At 40.7% G+C, this 19,121-nt stretch overlaps 1 protein-coding gene across 12 annotated transcripts in view; it reads right to left on the reverse strand.

Annotated features, from left to right (window-relative positions):
* Positions 1 to 19,121, reverse strand: part of PARD3 (par-3 family cell polarity regulator) — a 629,043-nt gene that overhangs the window by 15,327 nt on the left and 594,595 nt on the right. For all 12 annotated transcript variants that reach the window (XM_081228686.1, XM_081228701.1, XM_081228699.1 and 9 more), the window contains one exon: positions 4,143 to 4,263. In XM_081228686.1, coding sequence (XP_081084812.1) covers positions 4,143 to 4,263 — 121 coding nt within the window. The remainder of the gene's footprint in view (positions 1 to 4,142; positions 4,264 to 19,121) is intronic.

The following is a 19,121-nucleotide window of genomic DNA, read 5'->3' on the forward strand; positions in this document are numbered from 1 at the left end:
AAAGTGATTACAAATAATTCCAGTGGGTGAGATCATGGCCTCATCCTTTCCAAACACAGTTATCTTTCAAGGTCGGAATACATACGGGAAAAGAATCAAGATACCAAGATATTCAAAGCTCATTTTGTAAAACAGATAATAAAAACTATAGGCTACGTTACATTTTGAACAACTGAGCCGCTCTTCATAAGGCAACAATGAGAATCTGTATGAAAATTAATACACTGAGTAGAATTACAGTCACTTTACACTCATTTACACGATCTGTAGAATGGAGAGTACACAGCAAGATACCAATTGTTTGATAAATGAATGAATGAATAAATAAATAAATGGAGAAGGTCAACTTCTGACCCACAATTTAGGAAATTATTCCATTCCCAAGGTAATCAGCCTGTCATCCAAATAATTCCCCGCTCAATCATCACAGGAAATGATCATACAAGCCAAGTTGTCCATCTGAAGTTGCTACAGCATTTTGATATACAATAATTTGGCCTATGACCTTCAGTAGTCGAGTTTCCTAACGTACAAGACATTCTCAAACATTTTTTTCCCAACATGATTGCTCATATTAAGCAGATAACATAGAAACATGTACCAAAATATTCATGCCCCGCATGAAAAAAAACTTATAAAGAAACCTAATGGATACCAAATGGTTGCCACATCTCCTAGCACAAAACTGCTAGAGCTAAGAAGGAGGAAATGCTCATTTAGCCTCCAACAAACCTGGAGATCTTGTATGTAGATAACTAACCAGAAATAATTCCAATTAATTTTAGTTCCCAAAGATAGATTCCTCTGTTTCTCAAAGTTATATATTTAAAATATTTTCCAACTTCAAAGAGGTGTTCTTTCAAGCTTTTTTGTGCCCACCCACAATCAATTTGGGTGTGGTTTCTCTGTGTTCAACAGTCCCTGCATCCCCCTCTCAAGATTGTAAAAGCATGCCTTTCCTTTGTATCAGCTCCACTGTAGGATCCTAAGGGCATTCTTTCTTTGTTTTCCAGAACCAAACACAATAACAGAACATAATCAACACTCAAGAAATTTGGTGAGTTAAATGATTCATTACGGACTAAAACATGCTGGTTGGATAATCCACTTTCCCTGGTAAAGTAAAATGGCACGACACTGCCCCTCCTGGGCTGGACGGGGAGTGAAAAGCCCTTGGAGGGCCTGGGCTGCTAGAGTTACGGGTGTGAGAACCATTTCCATATGCAGCGGCTATTTATCCCTTCAGGTTGCCACTGGCCTCTTTCTTCCTTTCAGCGCCTTTGTGCAAATACACACAGTTAAGGATGTTTACCCCGCAACACAAAAGAAGCCTGCTTTAGGAAACCTAGCAGGACTAGGTTGAGTCATTCAGCCAAACAACAGAAGTAGATGAACATAATTCCATCCTGTTGCTACACGGGAATAACTCAGTTTCCTTGATCATCTAGAAAAATAAACTAAATATTATTAATAGTGATATTGTTGCAGAGGACAATGAGATTTTCATACGTATTAAATCTGTTGCACATGTTTTATAACCTCCCAAAGTCAGCTACGATTGATTTCCTGAGTTTTTCCTCCGGGATGCTGGTCTCATATTGCCTGTTCTAAGGTCCCATCTTCCTCACTTGAACCAAGGTGAGGTCCTTCAAACTGGGACGGCTTCTCCAATTTTTCCTTCTTCTTTCATTTGCAAAATGAACCTTCCACAAACTCCAACTTGATCACCAAACCCCAGATCAGAACCTTTTCTGGCTTTGTGTGGAGTGTGTACTGAGAGTGCTGGATTTTAGGACCAAACAGGACCTCAGCGACGATCTAAACTCTGGAGCAATGCCTCCCAGAGCTGACCATCCTTCGAGGGGATGTGGAGGGCTTATTAAAATACAGATTCCTGGGCCCCCACCCACAGAGGTTCAGATCCAGTAAGTCCGAGGCAGGGCCCAGGAACGTGCACGTGTGACAAGCTCCCAGGAGAAGCTGAAGGTGCTGGTCCGTGGACTACACTTGGAGAAGCTCGGACCCACGGCAGCAGCCTCTGTATTCAACCCAAGGAGCTCTGCTGACATCTGCTTTACTCTCTACCCCCAGCTTCCTCTTAAATGTTCATTCTAACAAAAGGTTTAGTAACTGACAATCAGCTACTCTAACCCCCTTGGTTTACAAGTAAGAAAACTGAGGCCTGGAGAAAAAATTTAAAATTATTTTTTCTAACCTGGCTAGTGGGCCGGCATTCTGTCCTGACACCATTTTTGTTCAGACTTTCAGTCTAGCATTGAAAGCTCCTAGAACCTTCCCACCTTCATCTCTCCTTCCCTACAATCTAACCACACTCGGGTCTATGTCAGCCTTTTCTCACACCATTCTTCGTCCGCCCCTACTCTCCCACATATCGAGTGTGATCATATCCCCAACACGTTGAACTGAACTCAATACACGTTTTGGGCCCTAATCACTCCTCCACTTCAGGAACTCCCATGCATGGACGGGACACCTTTGATCCCAACATCATCCAGATTTTCCTGGACTCCAAACATACCCTCTTGACCGCAGCCTCCTAAGCTTTATAACCCTAGACTGCTGGCACCCCCAGCTCCACTCCCAGCAGCCTCCCAGGCTATCAGAGCGGTGCTGACCACCGGTTCATCCCTGTGGGGAATACTGTTCATCCCTGAGCTGTACTGACCACCCTGCCCACACGGGGCAGTGCTTTACCAGTATCCTCACCAGGCTTGCCTTCCTTGACTTTCTGCCATGTCTGTCTTGCCAATCCTCATCACAGAATTCAACTAAAAAATTATTTTTCTAAACAACAAGGCCCTACAACTCTATTCAATATCCTGTGATAAACCATAATGGAAAAGAATATGAAAAAAATATATATATGTGTAACTGAATCGATTTGCTGTATAGCAGAAATAAACACAACATTGTAAATCAACTATTCTTCAATAAGATAAATTTTTTTAAAAAATTATTTTCTGGGACTTCCCTTGGTGGCGCAGTGGTTAAGAATCCACCTGCCAATGCAGGGGACACAGGTTCAAGCTCTGGTCCGGGAAGATCCCACATGCCCAGAGCAACTAAGCCCGTGCGCCACAACTACTGAGCCCGCATGCTACAACTACTGAAGCCCGCGCGCCTAGAGCCCGTGTTCCGCAACAAGAGAAGCCACCGCAATGAGAAGCCCGCGCACTGCAACGAAGAGGAGCCCCCGCTCGCCGCAACTAGAGAAAGCCTGCGTGCAGCAGTGAAGACCCAACACAGCCAAAAATAAATAAGTTAATTAATTAAAAAAATTATTTTTCTATTCCCTGTCCTCAAAGCATTATTGGCTATGGTCACACTATCATGTTGACTGGACTTACTAATACCCTCAGTTAGATTTTCCTGCCTCAGGCAGCTTATTTACTCATCTCTAGTTGACTCTCTCAGGTTTCCAAAGAAAGCCTTCACAATTCCCATCATATTGAACCCCCAAATCTGCTCCAATGCCTCCCATTCCCAGAAGTGACATCATCTCTAAGGCAAAACACAAGATCAGAGCCCAAGTTTGGGGCTGGATTGGGAGGATTAATTAGCCCGCCACACTGTGGAATCTGGACTTATCTTGGGGGCATTGAGAAGCCATTCAGAGCGCTGCTGTAGAAGGGTCCCTCTGGCGGCGATGGGAGGGAGGATTGGAGATGGGCTAGAGGCAGAGACCTGGCAGGGGCTCAACACATGCACACAGGAGACGGGGGAGAATCAAGAATCTCTAAATACTGTACTTTGCGTAGAGCAGATACACCATAGACGTGTTGAACTGATTTATTCAGGCTCTGACTCTCAGAAAAATGTATATAGAAAAATACTTAACTAAACTTTAAAAAATGCATAGTTGAGAGTCAGAATACTCCTGCTCTGTCATCAGGCAAATGAAACCTATTCTGCAACGGACAGATGGTGCAACAAGATATAAAATGAAATTAGCAGTGATGAAACCCAGACGGAAATGAGGAAAAGGTCAGTATGCTAAAGGTCAAAGGAATTTGGTTCCATCTTGTCTTGTTTCATAAAGGTCTGAGGTCACAGCTTAGTGGCTTTTACTGCAGGGAAGTTGCAGGACTTCCTACAACTGTGCCAAGGCACCAAACACTCACCCAGGGTTGTTCAAAGCTATAGGTACGTCGCCGATCTTCCACATCTTCATCCTGCTTTGCTTGCTGAAATTCTTGCCGGAGACGCTGTATCCGATCATGGTTGCTAGGAGTTGATCTGTTGCTAAAAGACAAAACAGGCAACAGTGAACACCCTTCAGAAATACAATCTGTGGATGGCAGTTGCTAGGAAAAAAATGGCAGCTTGCTGTGAAATGGTGCTGTTTGAGAGGAAGTGAAATTTTAAGACAATATCTAGGCATTTGAAATATGTTTTCATTTTGTTCTCATGATTAAGACTTACTGGGGTGATTTTAGATATTCAAGAGGGCAAGTGGTATTTTTAGACATTCCTTTTTTACGCAGCTCTTTAAAAGCCTCATTTCCTCTCGGTAATCTGGCAAGGTGTTGGCAGCAAAAATTTTTTGGAAAGGACATTGCATGAAAAGTCAGAAATACCGGGGTCCAGTCCTAGCTTCTCCACCTTCTTAAAGTAAGACACTTAATGTCTCTGGGCTGCGGCTTCTTTATATATATATATAGGAAGTGCACATAAGAATCCTTTTTGCTCTAAATATAATAGTTGTAACAATCAAGTGAGACAACACCATACAATATAGACTCAAACATGCAGTATTACTTTCATAATGCCATTATATGAAGTTCTTATTTATGAGTTTTCCCACATCTGTACACAAAATCCAACACTCACAGTATACATGAAAAGCATTTAAAAAATAACCTCAGGTGATAGTTTGATTGAACCAATGAGTTCCTAATAATTTTGCCTTCTTTTTTATAGTTTTGAATTCTGTTTTATCCTCACAGAAAGCTTATAAGATAGGTGCAGAAGGTAGTATTTCACAAACACACACACACACACACACACACACACACACACAAAGGTAGAAACTGCCATTCAGAGAAGATAAGTAACTTGTTTGAAGTCTCCAGTCTTTCTCTAGCCAGTGGGGAATGTGAGACTAGAATCCAGAATTTTCTGGCCACTAACCCAGCCTCATCTCACTATACCCTGTTGTTTCATTTAGTAAAACACACAGCAGACACCAAAGTCCCTCCCCTATTAAATTACATACATATTTAAAACAGTACTTTGCAAGAGTAATAGGTATAACCAAAATCAATCTTAAATCTCACAGCACTTTTGGTGGATTCCATTCCCTAAGCACAAAATTACATCCAATCCGGACAGCTATTCAAGCACATTAGGTATATAGTTTTCCAACAAAACTTCAGACTTCCTGAGGACAAGAACCAAGTCTTATATTTATCACATATACCCCTCCAAGCTGCTGGCAGAATGGGAAGCTGTCAGCCAATAGGAGGATGGGTCCCTTCATTGAAGACATGTTGCCCTGATGACTCAGAGTGGATCTGAGTTCCTTTGGCTGCACAGCCCCCTGGGTAATGTCATTCGTGAGAGGTGGCCTGGAAAGAGAAAGTCTGTCAGAGGAGAGCCTATAAAATTCTCAAACTAACATGTCTTTGTATAATTTCACATATTTTCAAGAATTCCAAGCGTTTGAAAATCTCAAATTGAAAATGATCACATCCAGGACTATAACATGGACATCTTCTAAGAATAGGGGATTGTCTTTCATCACTTCAACTCCTCGGTGGGTTCCTGTCACCCTTATGTTTCTATCAATTTCATGAGAGCTTCTGGAATATCCTGTCGATACATTCAATTTGATGATTTTCCCAGTCAATGAAAACTTGTGTTCCTCTTCTGATAGATCTTTGGAACTGATCAGCCAGAGAACATGCAAAGTTAATCTGTAAAATGTGCTAGTTGACAACATGAAGCTTCTGTCTACATGTGGGTACCACTTTAAACTTCCCCTCCACACTCCTGAGCCTAGCAGGGTGTTATTCCTACTGGTTTTTAAATCATATATACAGCATCTTATCTTGCCCCAGCGGATACGTTTTCCAGATGGAACGCCCAATCCACAGAATTCCTCACCCTCCATGTGAACCTGTGATGGTGTAGGTACGTGGATAGATTCATAAGACAAAGGCTAGGAAAGCGAACATTCATTCACCTCACTGCCCTCTTTCCAGCTGTGACTCTTTTGTCCCCTGCATACTTCACAGCTTTTAATAGGGGGATTGTAGGAGGCTTGCATGGTGAAATATTTTACAGGTCTTAGTAGAAATATTTCCCTATTATTTTCATGTAGCACAGACAGTTTTAATCACATAATTATTAGGTCCATGAAGTCCAAACCGTTGGTGAAAACGGACCTCTTCTTACTATTTGTGATTACCTGAATGCGCAGTCTCCCAAAAAAGTGATTTGGTTATACGTATACTTGTATCTATTTTTTTCACATTCTTTTCCCATTTAGGTTATTACAGAACACTGAGCAGAGTTGCCTGTGCTATACAGTAGGTCCTTGTTGGTTATCTATTTTAAATATAGCAGTGTGTACATGTCAATCCAAAATTCCCAATCTATTCCTCCCCCCCACCTTTCCCCCTTGGTAATTGTAAATTCGTTCTCTAAGTCTGTAAGTCTGTTTCTGTTTTGTAAATAAGTTTTTGCATCATGAAATAAAATTTTTTTAGATTCCGCATATAAGCGATATCATAGGATATTTGTCTTTCTCTGTCTGACTTCACTCAGTATGGTAATCTCCAGGTCCATCCATGTTACTGCAAATGGCATTATTGCATTCTTTTTGATGGCTGAGTGATATACCATTGTACATATGTACCACATCTTTATTCATTCATCTGTCAATGGATATTTAGGCTGCTTCCATGTCTTGCCTATTGTAAACAGTGCTGCAATGAATATTGGGGTGCATGTATCCTTTTGAACCATGTTTTTCTCTAGATATATGTCCAGGAGTGGGATTGCTGTATCATATGGTAATTCTATTTTTAGTTTTTTAAGGAACCTCCATACTGTTCTCCATAGTGGCTGTACCAATTTACATTCTCAGTCTCACAACAAGGGAAGTGGACCCAGGTCCTTAATTTTAAGTTCTGGTGACCTTCATGCTTTTCATAGGACAAGACAAGTTCTGGAAGTCACTTCTGACCTTACTTCCAAATCTGAGCAGCTGGCGAGACCACTGTTTCACTCTCTTTTCCCTGCTTCCTTTCTTCTTATGCTCTAGAGGAAGCAGACTGACCTGTCTAAGACTAGCAAGCACCCGAGGGTTGAAGGCTGCAGTGGTTTTCTGATGGATGGAGATTTCCAAAGACTGGAAGCCCATCAAGCATCCTTGGGGAATAACAGCTGGAAGTCTGCAGGTGAAACCCTGGCTTCTAGAGATGGAACCACTGCAACTGCTTAGTTCTGCCTCTCAGGCCAGGCTCTAAGGGCCAATAACTCACATCTGGATTTCTAAAGCTCTTGGTTACCTCTTCTGCCAAGAAGGCCAAAGGAAATTTGAAATATTCATTAGCATTCGTGACGAATGCCTGCAGACCCCAATCAACTTATATTTGGGTTCACTGCCAACTTAAAGTTGCTCATTATTATTATTATTTTTTTGGTGAGGAATATAATAAAGATATCACCTAAGTTGATCAGATGGGTGAATGAGACAATAAAACTCTTAATGAGTCAGTAAATCATAATTTACCAACAGTGTACAGAAAGGAGGGATGAGGATGGGAATGACAGAGATGCTTTTTGGGTAAAAAAAATCTACACGGTTTATGTCCAACATTAGCATTTAGCCTTTCTTACACATTGGTGTTTATACACGTGCACACACTCGTGTGTGTGTATTTTAAACTAAATGAAGAGGGTTTTGGTCCCGTAATGATCTGGGACTTTTTCTGACAGGGTCAAGAAAGCGTACATTGGATCACACACTATGGAGATCCCTAACACACATGTACAACCTAACCCTGATTTAGACGGAACCTAAATCTTTCCCATCCAATTACCGTGAGAATGTACTCTCTCCTATCAGAGGTAGATCACACAGAGTACTAAGTATTAAAACCTTCAGATTGGACTCCTGCGATGTGCTTCACAAGCAAAAGTAGCTGAGAAAACACCAATCCATGCTAACTGCAGCCACAATCCTGTTTGTAGATAAGCATCCGAGCCTGCCCTGCATCTGTGCTGCACAGGTGCACTGAATGAGGAAAGAAACTTCAGAATCGTGGGTCTCACCACTAGACACGTCTTGTGTATGAATCTCATCATCCAGAGTGCTTTTTAAAAAATGCTGGTTGAGACTCATCTTGAGATATTCTGAGTCAGCCCGGCTAGTGCAGGGCCCAGGAATCTGCATGCATTTGAAAGCACTGCAAGTGCTCTATGGACAACACTTTGAAAACAAGGCCTGCAGGCTTCATAGTTGGGACAAATTCCAATGCCTGCGGGGCAATTAACTAAAGAGTGGAGACCCACTGCGCTGGAAGCACAAAGTATGTTCTGTGACAACTGGGAGAAATATGCTTGGTCTAGAAAGGGAGGCCCTTACTTGGTTCCAGGAGATTATTGCCCTGAAAGGATATGGGTCTGATGTTGCCTTCTAACTTTTCTGAGAGAAGTCAGAATTATAGTCCCCACCGTACCTTCTAATTTTTTTTGTGTGTGTGTGGTACGCGGGCCTCTCACTGCTGTGGCCTCTCCCGTTGCGGAGCACAGGCTCCCGACGTGCAGGCCCAGTGGCCATGGCTCATGGGCCCTGCCACTCCGGGGCATGTGGGATCCTCCTGGACCGGGGCACGAACCTGCGTCCCCTGCATCGACAGGCGGACTCTCAACCACTGCGCCACCAGGGAAGCCCCCTACCTTCTAATTTTAAATGTTGGCTTATTTTAATTTTTCAATCCTAGATGAGACCAAAAAAATGTCTGTTGCCTGCTAGCTTGTAAGCTCTACTTTATATTCTACAGATGCTGCCTATTTTATATGTTGCTTTTCTAGGTTATTTACTTTCACTGCACCGAGATAAGGCTAGTGGACCCCTACTAACAGGCCCAAGAAGCAAATATTTTTTAAAAAAAGACCACTGGGCATTGTCCATGCAGCCTTGCCTCTGCTCCTGATCTAACACTGGGCACCCTGGCCTGCAGGCTTGAGTTCTGACCTATCTTTCAGACCATCATATGCTGAGAGAGAGGTGTTTGTGACGTGACTGATGAATTCTTTATGGACTAAAAATACTTTAACATTTGCATGTTTAATTATGCAAGGGAAATCCAGAAAACTGGAATAGAGGGCATAGCCTTAAGACCCAGAATCCAATGGAAGGGAGAATAACCACTCATTGCTCTGAACAAGGACATACCATCTTGGTACACACTTTCCTTCCTATAGAAGGAAGGAGAGAGGGAAAGCGAAGAGAGGAGGAAGACGGAGGGAGGGGATGGATCCATGGGCTCAGAAGGGGGAGATGATTCTAGACTCTAGTACAAGAGAAGAGACACTCCCAAGGAAGAGAGGAGATAAATTTGCTCGTATCTTTCTTTCTGTAATACCCTTTCTTTTCCTTTCCATCTTTCCAATTCTACCAGGAAGTCAAAGAAATCAAATTCCACCTCCTTGAAGCCTTTCCTAACTACTGCAGCCCATGTTCATTTTTTCCTTTCAATTCCTCAATAATCCTTGTCCTCTGACCCAAATACTGTTGTACAGTGTTTGGTACTTAGATGGGTGTGTGTTTCTCTTCCTTAAGTTTAGGCCTTCATTATAATCACGTTATATACATACATATATATATATATATATATATATATATATATATTTATATATATATATTTTTTGTACGTCACATCCCTGTGGCAGGTAAATTGTTAGCAAATATTTATGATGGACAGACTTTCAGGTGTCCCATGATCCCTGCCTCTGGGATCCCAACCTTTGTGCAACCCAAACACATGAGTGTGGGCAGGGCCTGTGACTTGCTTCTATCCAGTAAAATGAGGCAAAGGTCAAGAAATGTGTATGACTATATGTATGTGGTTAAATAAGAACACAGGGTCCATCTTACTAGTCCATCTTTCCCCTTTCTGGCTTTGAAGAAAGAAGCTGTCACAAATCCTACAGCTTCAAAGAACAGAATAATGCCAACAACTCCAGGAGCAGGGAATGGGGCTTCCCTAGCACAGCCTCCAAGTGAGAACCCAGCCTGGCTGATACCTTGATTGCATCGGGATGAGACCTCGAGCAGGGGGGTTCCGCTAAGCCCTTGCCAGACTCCAGACCCACAGAAACTGATACAATAAACATGTGTTGTTTGAAGCTAAGTCTGTGTTCACTTGCTCTGCAGCAAAAACTGATACCCACTGATGATGGCCTTGGCTGTGTGACTTGATTTGGCAGGTATGACGTTAGTGGATATGATGCAAACAGGGGTTTGCAATGTGATTGTATGGCAGGTCTCCCTCTGATGACAATGAAAGATAACACCTAAACTCCCTAAACCTTCCTCTCTTTAGCATGCACACACACACCACCACTATCACCACCACGTCACCTTAAACAATGTGAGGGCGTGTACACTATTAAATGAAATCAAGTAGCCTGGAAGGGCTCACAGAACTATGCCTTGTCCACAGTTGCAACCTAATAAATATTGCCTGTTGCAAAGCCTGTTGGTTAGAAGAGCAGAGTAACAGAGAGGAATCATACTTGATGAATGAGTTTTACCACTATCATTTATATGATAAATCACTCCAACGTTCTGGTCTCCTAGAAAAATTACACAAAGGAAATACTATTGCACAAGATGTCACTGAAAGATGGTAACTGCCAGATCTTAACACGTGAAACCAGTGGAGTGCACTTTCCACTAGACACCAGTGTACAGCCAAGAACACCCCATGGAAATCTACCCAATGGCTTAGGGTAACTCCTTTTGTCAACCTCCCCATCACTTCACCAAAACGCCCCACTCTGGTTCTGTGATCTCTGCAAATCAGCCCTCATAAGGCCAAAGCAACAATGCTTTCCCCGAGTGTGGGGAGAACAGACCCACCAACCAGGTGGTTTGGTAAAGCCAAACTCAAGGACTCATCCTAGTTTCTCTTTCTGGCAGAAATTGGTGACCTGCTAGGATCTGGGTCGACACACAACCCACAAGGAGATATTCCTGGTTAAAATGGGTTTTAGTTACTTTGCCAAGGATTCAGTTTCTAACAGATCTCCTTCAAATCCCCAATTTGCAAAAGAATAGGTACACAGTAAAGATTTTGGTTAACCATATCAGCTCATACCTTTGGCCGCTTCATGTTTGCTCTATACGTCTCAGCCCTAGCAATTTACTTTTTGGGCTAAGTACAAAATTCTATTCCAAATGCTAGTGAATTTCACACCTGTACTTGGCATCCAATTACTGGGGATGCAAAAGGACATTATTCTTTTTCCCAATTAAAAAAAAATGCAAAAGCCGATTTCCAAATCGTATCTGAGACCGTGGAAATAAAGCAGCTCCACACTCAAAGCTTTTTCCTGTTGATATATTTCTATCACCTCCCCCCAGGTATTCCACGGGCACACCAGATGGGAAAAGTGCCAGCCTCTCTGCTGAAGGAACTTTTTCTCCTCCACCTGCCGGCACTTCAAAGACCTATCCTCTCCGGATCCTGGGATGCCACAGTCAGGATGCTGAAACATCATTATGGTTTGCATCCCAGCACCACACTTAGAAAGGTGATAGTAAGTTAAAGCTTCCAAGACTCCATTCATTTATACTCAGATCCTGTTCTGCTGACCTCTGACTTCTCCAAGCCTTGACGATGTCTTTAGCTAACAACTCAAACTTCGTGCAAGGTTTCTGGGTTTTAGTCGACTTACTTAAGGGAAATGTTATCTTTTTATTGATTTTCTTGGTATTTACAGAGACAGAAAGACTTAAAGATCCAGCACAGTATGGGAACAACCTATCCTGCAAGACTACTCGTATTTTTGGAAACATTTTCATTGGAGAGAAATTAGAGTGTATTTCCCTCCCTCGCTTGATTCATTCTTCTTACATCCTAGGAACGGAAAAGCTTTTAGTGCCTTTATTAGTACCAGTGGCAAGTCCAAAATTCAACTATTTCCTGGATGTCACTTAAAACAGACAACCGAACTGGAGCAGGCAAAAAGTGACACTGGAGAAAACATATGTAGGCCAGATCTGTCACATAGCTTTGGAAACAGGCAGCCAGCAATGACCACAAGCGTCTCAGATCATTAAGCAATGTCTTACTGTGATGTTACGCGTCGATGTACGGAGTTGTAATCCTTTCAAACTAGACAGATTGTCAGCATGATAAAGTGGATATAAACAGGTTCTTGAACAGGGGTGACTAAAGTGTTGGTGGGGGGGTGATGTTACTGAACCAAGAAGGGATGCTAGCTCAGGGACCAGGAACCAACGCCATTCAGAGGCTGCAGGTAAACAACGCTCTTCTCACTAAGATATTTTTCTCCACTGATTAGCAATTCCATAAAATATTCCTGATCTTGTAATCGCCAGACAAGTAGTAATAATCTACAGATGTCAGAACTGAGTTCTTAATTGCTGTAAATTAGTGAGCAAACCCAGGTTTCTCATTAAACCCATTACACCCCGTATGGTAAAATGGAGCACGTGTCATATGTTCTCTTTCCTGGCACTCAAAATCAAGAGCATTCTTTGTGAAATCCTAGGGACAGACAGAGCAGCAGAGAGAGAGTGCTAGGGTGTGTTTGTGGCGGGTTTCTGTCCCCCAAAGTGTGCTTCCTCTAGGGGAAAAAGAAAAGCCTCTAAATGGCAATGAATTTGTTGCCTAAATTCTAACAGCGGGCTCCATTGTGCCTCATCTTTGCTTCCTTAAGGCAGAGTAAGTGGTATCACTCCTCTGAAAACTTTTGCTTCTCTTAGAGGAACCTGGAAGCACTTCCTCCCATGGCCCATGGTTTGCCTCCTGTCACCTGTGCGGGCGAAGAGGCATAAATTTCTAAATTAAAAGGGAAGGAACAGGCTAAAATGCCATGACAAAGCCAACTCTGAACTTCAGCTTAGGTACGCATTAGTGGGACCAGGCTAAGAAGACTGGCTTTCTGCTGTGGTTCTACCCCTCAGACTGGAAGATTTATGGGGAATGGGGGAAAGGGTGGGAGGGTTAAACCAAGAAATGTATCAATTACCAAACTACAGATAAAAATACCTCCTCTGCACAAGCTTCATTAAGTTTTATCAGCAAGTATCTTGGGGTTTTACACTCAAACCACAGGTCATAAATTCTCAGTAAATCCTCCATATGTTCACCAAACACCTGAATTCAATTTCTCTTCTGGTTGTGAAGGAGGAATGTGGTGCTCAAATTAATTATGCATGCAAAGTTAGTTTCTAACAAGGGCAGCTCTTTTGTGATGCTGAAAGGTATTTACAACATCTGAAATTTGGGGATAGATCCTTCTTCAATCTTAGCATTTTTATATTGGTATAAATTCTCTCTTCCAAGTTTGTACAGTGAAAAAATAAAGTTGGTGAATACCTTGTTTTAACGTTCGCATTTTTCTGTAGATAATCCCAGATATTTGTGAGATGTAACACATGGTCTTAATATTTACTATAAGGATTTTAGACAAATATTTCTATGGGTAGGTACAAATCACCTTGAATTATAGGGAAAGTCTAAAGTGAGGCTAAATGGCTATATTTATATATGTTTATGTGTACATGTGAAATTAGCTACTTAGGAAGTTTCGTGTCATTTTCAGTTTATTTTCAGTTATACTCATCATCTGTAATATGAAAAGAATTATGAGAAACTTATGCAAATCCCAGAGGCACTCACTTTCCTCAGCTGATAAAATTCATTTTCAGATTCTGACACCCATGATTTGTGGTCCATTTCACACCAATTTCAGTGTTATAAATCATAACAAATTAAAAATGTACAGCTATGTTCTCTGGGTTGAAAAGGTGGTCACCAAAGCTGTTAATACTGCACTTGCTTCTGATGTGATGAGTCATAGGGAGGGTCATCTCTCTCCATCAGAAAGACTTGGGACCGGGTTTCACTCCAAGTCCCCCTCTGTGGTCATTCGGTAACAGGGCTATCATTTCATAAGCAGCAAAATCTCAGGAATGTACCCCTCGCCTCATTTTATTACTATCATCATTCTTCCTTATTAGCCTGTCACTGGGCTCAGGCAGGAGTGAGAAAAATTTAGCTTTACTTTTTCGAGGGGAATTCCTCCAGCTACAAAGAACACACACATGCACAGACATACATAATTTCAGGACTCAACAATAAATACATGAAAAAAGATATTCCACTGTGAGCCTGAGGTGCCTCCTCCTAACTAGTAAATTTCACAGAAATAATACAAGTTGGTTTCTACCAGAAAGGGTTGATCAGTCTTCAGGCCACACTTCCAGGGAGGCATATGGCAAAACTCAGCACAAAAGTAATATTATTTAGCAAGCTTTCAAAAACTATCAACATAAAACTATCAAAGAGATCGTATTCTAATAAACCTTTCTAAACAGACAGTCTTTGAATACTATGAGGGTGAATGGTAGAATCTAAAACCCCAGGGATGGTGGAGAAATCCAGATTGAACTTCTACAAGCCCCTGTGAGAAATGGGGGCTGAGCCGTGGACAGAAGTGGAGTTCTGCAGGCATGAGTCCTCCTAGCAGGCAACTCTGTGTGGCTTTAAACAAATAAATGATGGGAGAGAAAATGCTTTCCAGGTATACCTATGAATTTAAATGCACTCTTGAAAATAAAATGTTACTGCCTATAAGAAACCACATATGTCATTTTTCTTTGCACAATGCAAGAAGCAGTTATAATTTGGGGTTAATACCCAAAGTGCACTTACTTTTCATAAATCGTGTGATTTTTCTTGAACTGTCTATTAAACGGCAAGGACATGGAAGGTTATTCTAATGGGTTAGAGAGTTGAGGAGAGGTTATGGATTATACTATTCATTCAATAAAACCACTGGGGATACAAAGGTTAGTCAGTGGTGACCTACAGTTAAAGTCTGTGCTTTAAACTAAAATATACATTTGAGTGTCTGAATAAAGAGCAAATGGATCTTAATATTATAGGTGAAAACCCTGAAGAACTAAAAGAAGAGTGAAAATCAGGAATATATTAAGGAAATATGAAATAAAAAAACAATGAAAATTAAATTACCAAAACTGATGGTTTTTGATGACAAAATAAAACGATTATCATGTTCTTTTTCACATTACAGAGGTTTTATCATACAAGTATAGAAACTAATTATAGAACCATTATTTTAATTCTTTAATCATGAAATAATTACATAGAATTTAAGGCTAACATTTTTTGTGTTTTTGCATTCTCTGTCTTTAATGACAGCATAATTGCAAAATATTATACAAAACTAAGCTATGGTTTTTTAGGATAAAAATTCCAATGCAGTGCAGTGCTTAATATTCATGTCATAATTATAAATAATGGTTACATTCTATATGGCTTTTCTGAAATGACTTAAAGTGGAAAATAATGTAACAGGAGATATAGTGCCTGTAGGTTTCATGAGTGGCTAACCCAAACATTTTTGATGCCTAGAATAAAAGCTGAAACATAAATTTATTCATTTTCTAAAAAAACAACATTGGATGGGCCCAAATAAAGAGTCTGCATTTATTATTTTTAAACATTTTAAAGATTATTAGAATATTTTTCTTGACTGGTAATTAATGTTTTTACTTCTATTTATGCTCTAAATTAATTTCATAATTATTAGTTAATAATTTTTTAGGCTTTTCTTCTATTCACAATTTGACCACGACCTAATTTACAAATTATTTACCTGGAAATAAATGAGACAGAAATGTCAATCAACTTAACTTCTCATTTAGGTTTAACTGAATTATTATGAGAAAGCACAAAAAGTGTGACCATATTGGTTTGGAATTAATGGTAGACATCATTCTTTTGTAAATTACATTTTTTCACAGTAATACTCGCCTATGTATAGTTTATATGTTACGATGCTAAAGAAAAAGCTTAAAATAAAAGAATCTCCTTTTTCATCACATCTTGTCCCTCTGACTACCCAATCCTTCCCCCCCACAAAAAAAAACCCCACTTTTTAAGGCTTTTAGCCGTTTTCTATGATATTTCTTTTTAACTCAGCCTGAGATAGTCAGAACAGATCGATCATCATTCCCAGGTTGTGATATACTCTTGATGATTTCTGCATGACTCACTTTCTTTCACTTAGTGATTTTTAATACTGGACTCAATATTATTTAAATTTATCAATATTATCAGTATGACTCATTACACAAAACAAAAGCTAGGGATTTAACAATAATCCATATCTAGCCAAATATCTCTGGTATTTAACTACATATTTCAGAATGATACATTTTTACTTCTATCTTATGATTCATTAGTTTTAAACATCTGTTTTTTTCTATTTCTTTACTTTGCATCAGTATGAAACGATGGGTGTTCACTAAACTTATTGTGATGATCATTTCATGATGTATGTGAGTCCAATCATTATGCTGTACACCTTAAACTTATATGGTGCTGTGTGTCAATTATATCTCAACAGAACTGGAAGAAAATAAAATAAAGCAAAGTAAATAAAGTAAAGTAAAATAAAATAAAATAAAATAAAAAACACTGCTGACTTCCTCTGAAGGTTGGTGAAACATTAGCTCTCTTACACACTGCAACCCCAATTCCCACTCCCAGTTCCTCCCAGTAGAGCTCTAGCACAACTTTTCAATGATTTTTTTTTTAGTGTTTACATTATTCGTATATTGTTCACTGCTAATTCAAGTGGCGCATCATGGTTACATTTCCTTTCTTCTATGACATTCATGGTTTTTCTTTTGCTTCATTTTCTTAGAGCCTGTCCCTACAGCCTTTTTAAAAAAAGACTTTATTTTTTAGAGTAGTTTTCAATTCACAGCAAAATTGAGAGGCAGGTACAGAGCTGTCCCATGTACACCCTGCCCCCACGCAGACATGGCCTTCCCCACTATCCACATCCTCCACCAAAGTGGGGTATTTGTTACAGCTCATGGATCTACACTAACACATAATTATCACCCTAAGTCCACAGTTCACAGTAGCGTTCACTCTTGGTGTTGCATATTCTATGGGTTTGGACAAATGTATAAAGACATGGATCCATCACTGCAGTATCATATAGAGTAGTTTCATTGCCCTAAAAGTCCTCTATGCTCTGCCTATTCATCCCTTCCCACCACCCCTCCCCTGGCAACCCCTGATCTCTTTATGTCTCCACAGTTTTGCCTTTTCCAGAATGTCATAAAGTTGGAATAATACAGTACGTAGCCTTTTCAGACTGTCTTCTTTTACTTAGTAGTACACCTTTAGGTTTCCTCTATGTCTTTTCATAGCTTGAAAGCTCCTTTCTTTTTAGCCCTGAATAATATTCCATTGTCTGGATATATCACAGCTTATTTATCCATTCACCTACTGAAGGACATCTTGGTGGCTTCCAAGTTTTGGCAAGTATGAATAAAGCTGCTACAAACATTTGTGGGCAGGTTTTTGTGTGGATGTAAGTTTTTGATTCTGTGGGGTAAATACCAAGGAGCACGATTGCCAGATTGTATGGTAAGAGTATGTTTAGTTTTGTAGGAAATTGCTAAACAGTCTTCCAAAGTACTGGTACCATTTTGTATCCCACCAACAATGAATGAGTTCCCGTTGCTCCACATCTTCACCAGCACATACTATGGGTTTGAACAAATATATAAAGACACGGATCCATCATTACAGTATCACAATAGAGTGGTTTCACCGCATTGTTGGTGTTTTGGATTTTAGCCATTCTAATAGGTATGTAGCGGTATCTCACAATGTGCATTTTTCCCTGATGACATATGGTATGGAACATCTTATCAGATGCTTATCAGCCATCTCTGTATCTTTTTTGGTGAGATGCCTGTGAAGGTCTTTGGCTCTTTTTAAATTAATTAATTAATTAATTTAAAAATTTATTTATTTTTGGCTGTGTTGGGTCTTTGTTGCTGCGTGCAGGCTTTCTCCAGTTGCAGTGAGTGGAGCCTACTCTTCATTGCATGGGCTTTTCATTGCAGTGGATTCTCTTGTTGCAGAGCACAGGCTCTAGGCACGTGGGCTTTAGTAGTTGTGACAAGCGGGCTCAGTAGTTGTGGCTTGCGGGCTCTAGAGCACATGCTCAGTAGTTGTGGCACACAGGCTTAGTTGCTCTGCAGCACGTGGGATCTTCCCGGACCAGGGCTCGAACCTGTGTCCCCTGCATTGGCAGGCAGATTCTTAACCACTACGCCAACAAGGAAGCCCTGGATCCTTTTAAAAATCAGATTGTTGGTTTTCTTATTGTTTTAAACGATTTTTTAAACGTTCTTTGTGTATTTTTTTTTATCAGATATGTGGGGGTTTTTGCAAATATTTTCTCCCTCTCTACAGCTTTTTTTTTTTTGTGGTACGCGGGCCTCTCACTGTTGTGGCCTCTCCCATTGCGGAGCACAGGCTCTGGACGCGCAGGCTCAGCAGCCATGGCTCACGGGCCTAGCCGCTCCGCTGCATGTGGGATCTTCCCGGACCGGGGCACGAACCGGTGTCCCCTGCATCGGCAGGCGGATTCTCAACCACTGCGCCACCAGGGAAACCCGAGACTAAATTTTTAAAGCATTGCATATGTAATCTACAAAGCTCCAAATATAAGTAAATCATATTTTAATGATTTACCCAAGTCCTCCAAACTTTCTCCCCCCAAATGCACATTCTGACATTAATACTCGAAACAGTTTTCCTTCTTTGACATGTGATGAAATTCACAGCTTGGCTTTATGTTTATTACACAAGTTTACCCCCACTGGTCAATGTGGTGGCTATGATTTATAATTATTAATTCTCTGCTTCAATATTTTCTGGCCTCCACTCTTAATTCTCCTGCCAAATAGTGACCAGCTCCCATTTGTATCTCTTAAAATCATTCCACTTGTGCTCATGATAAAGAATGTGTCCTGACTTCTCCCACAGTACAGTCCT

Source organism: Mesoplodon bidens (assembly GCF_964165515.1).
Source record: "Mesoplodon bidens genome assembly, chromosome: 3".
NCBI lineage: Eukaryota > Metazoa > Chordata > Mammalia > Artiodactyla > Ziphiidae > Mesoplodon > Mesoplodon bidens.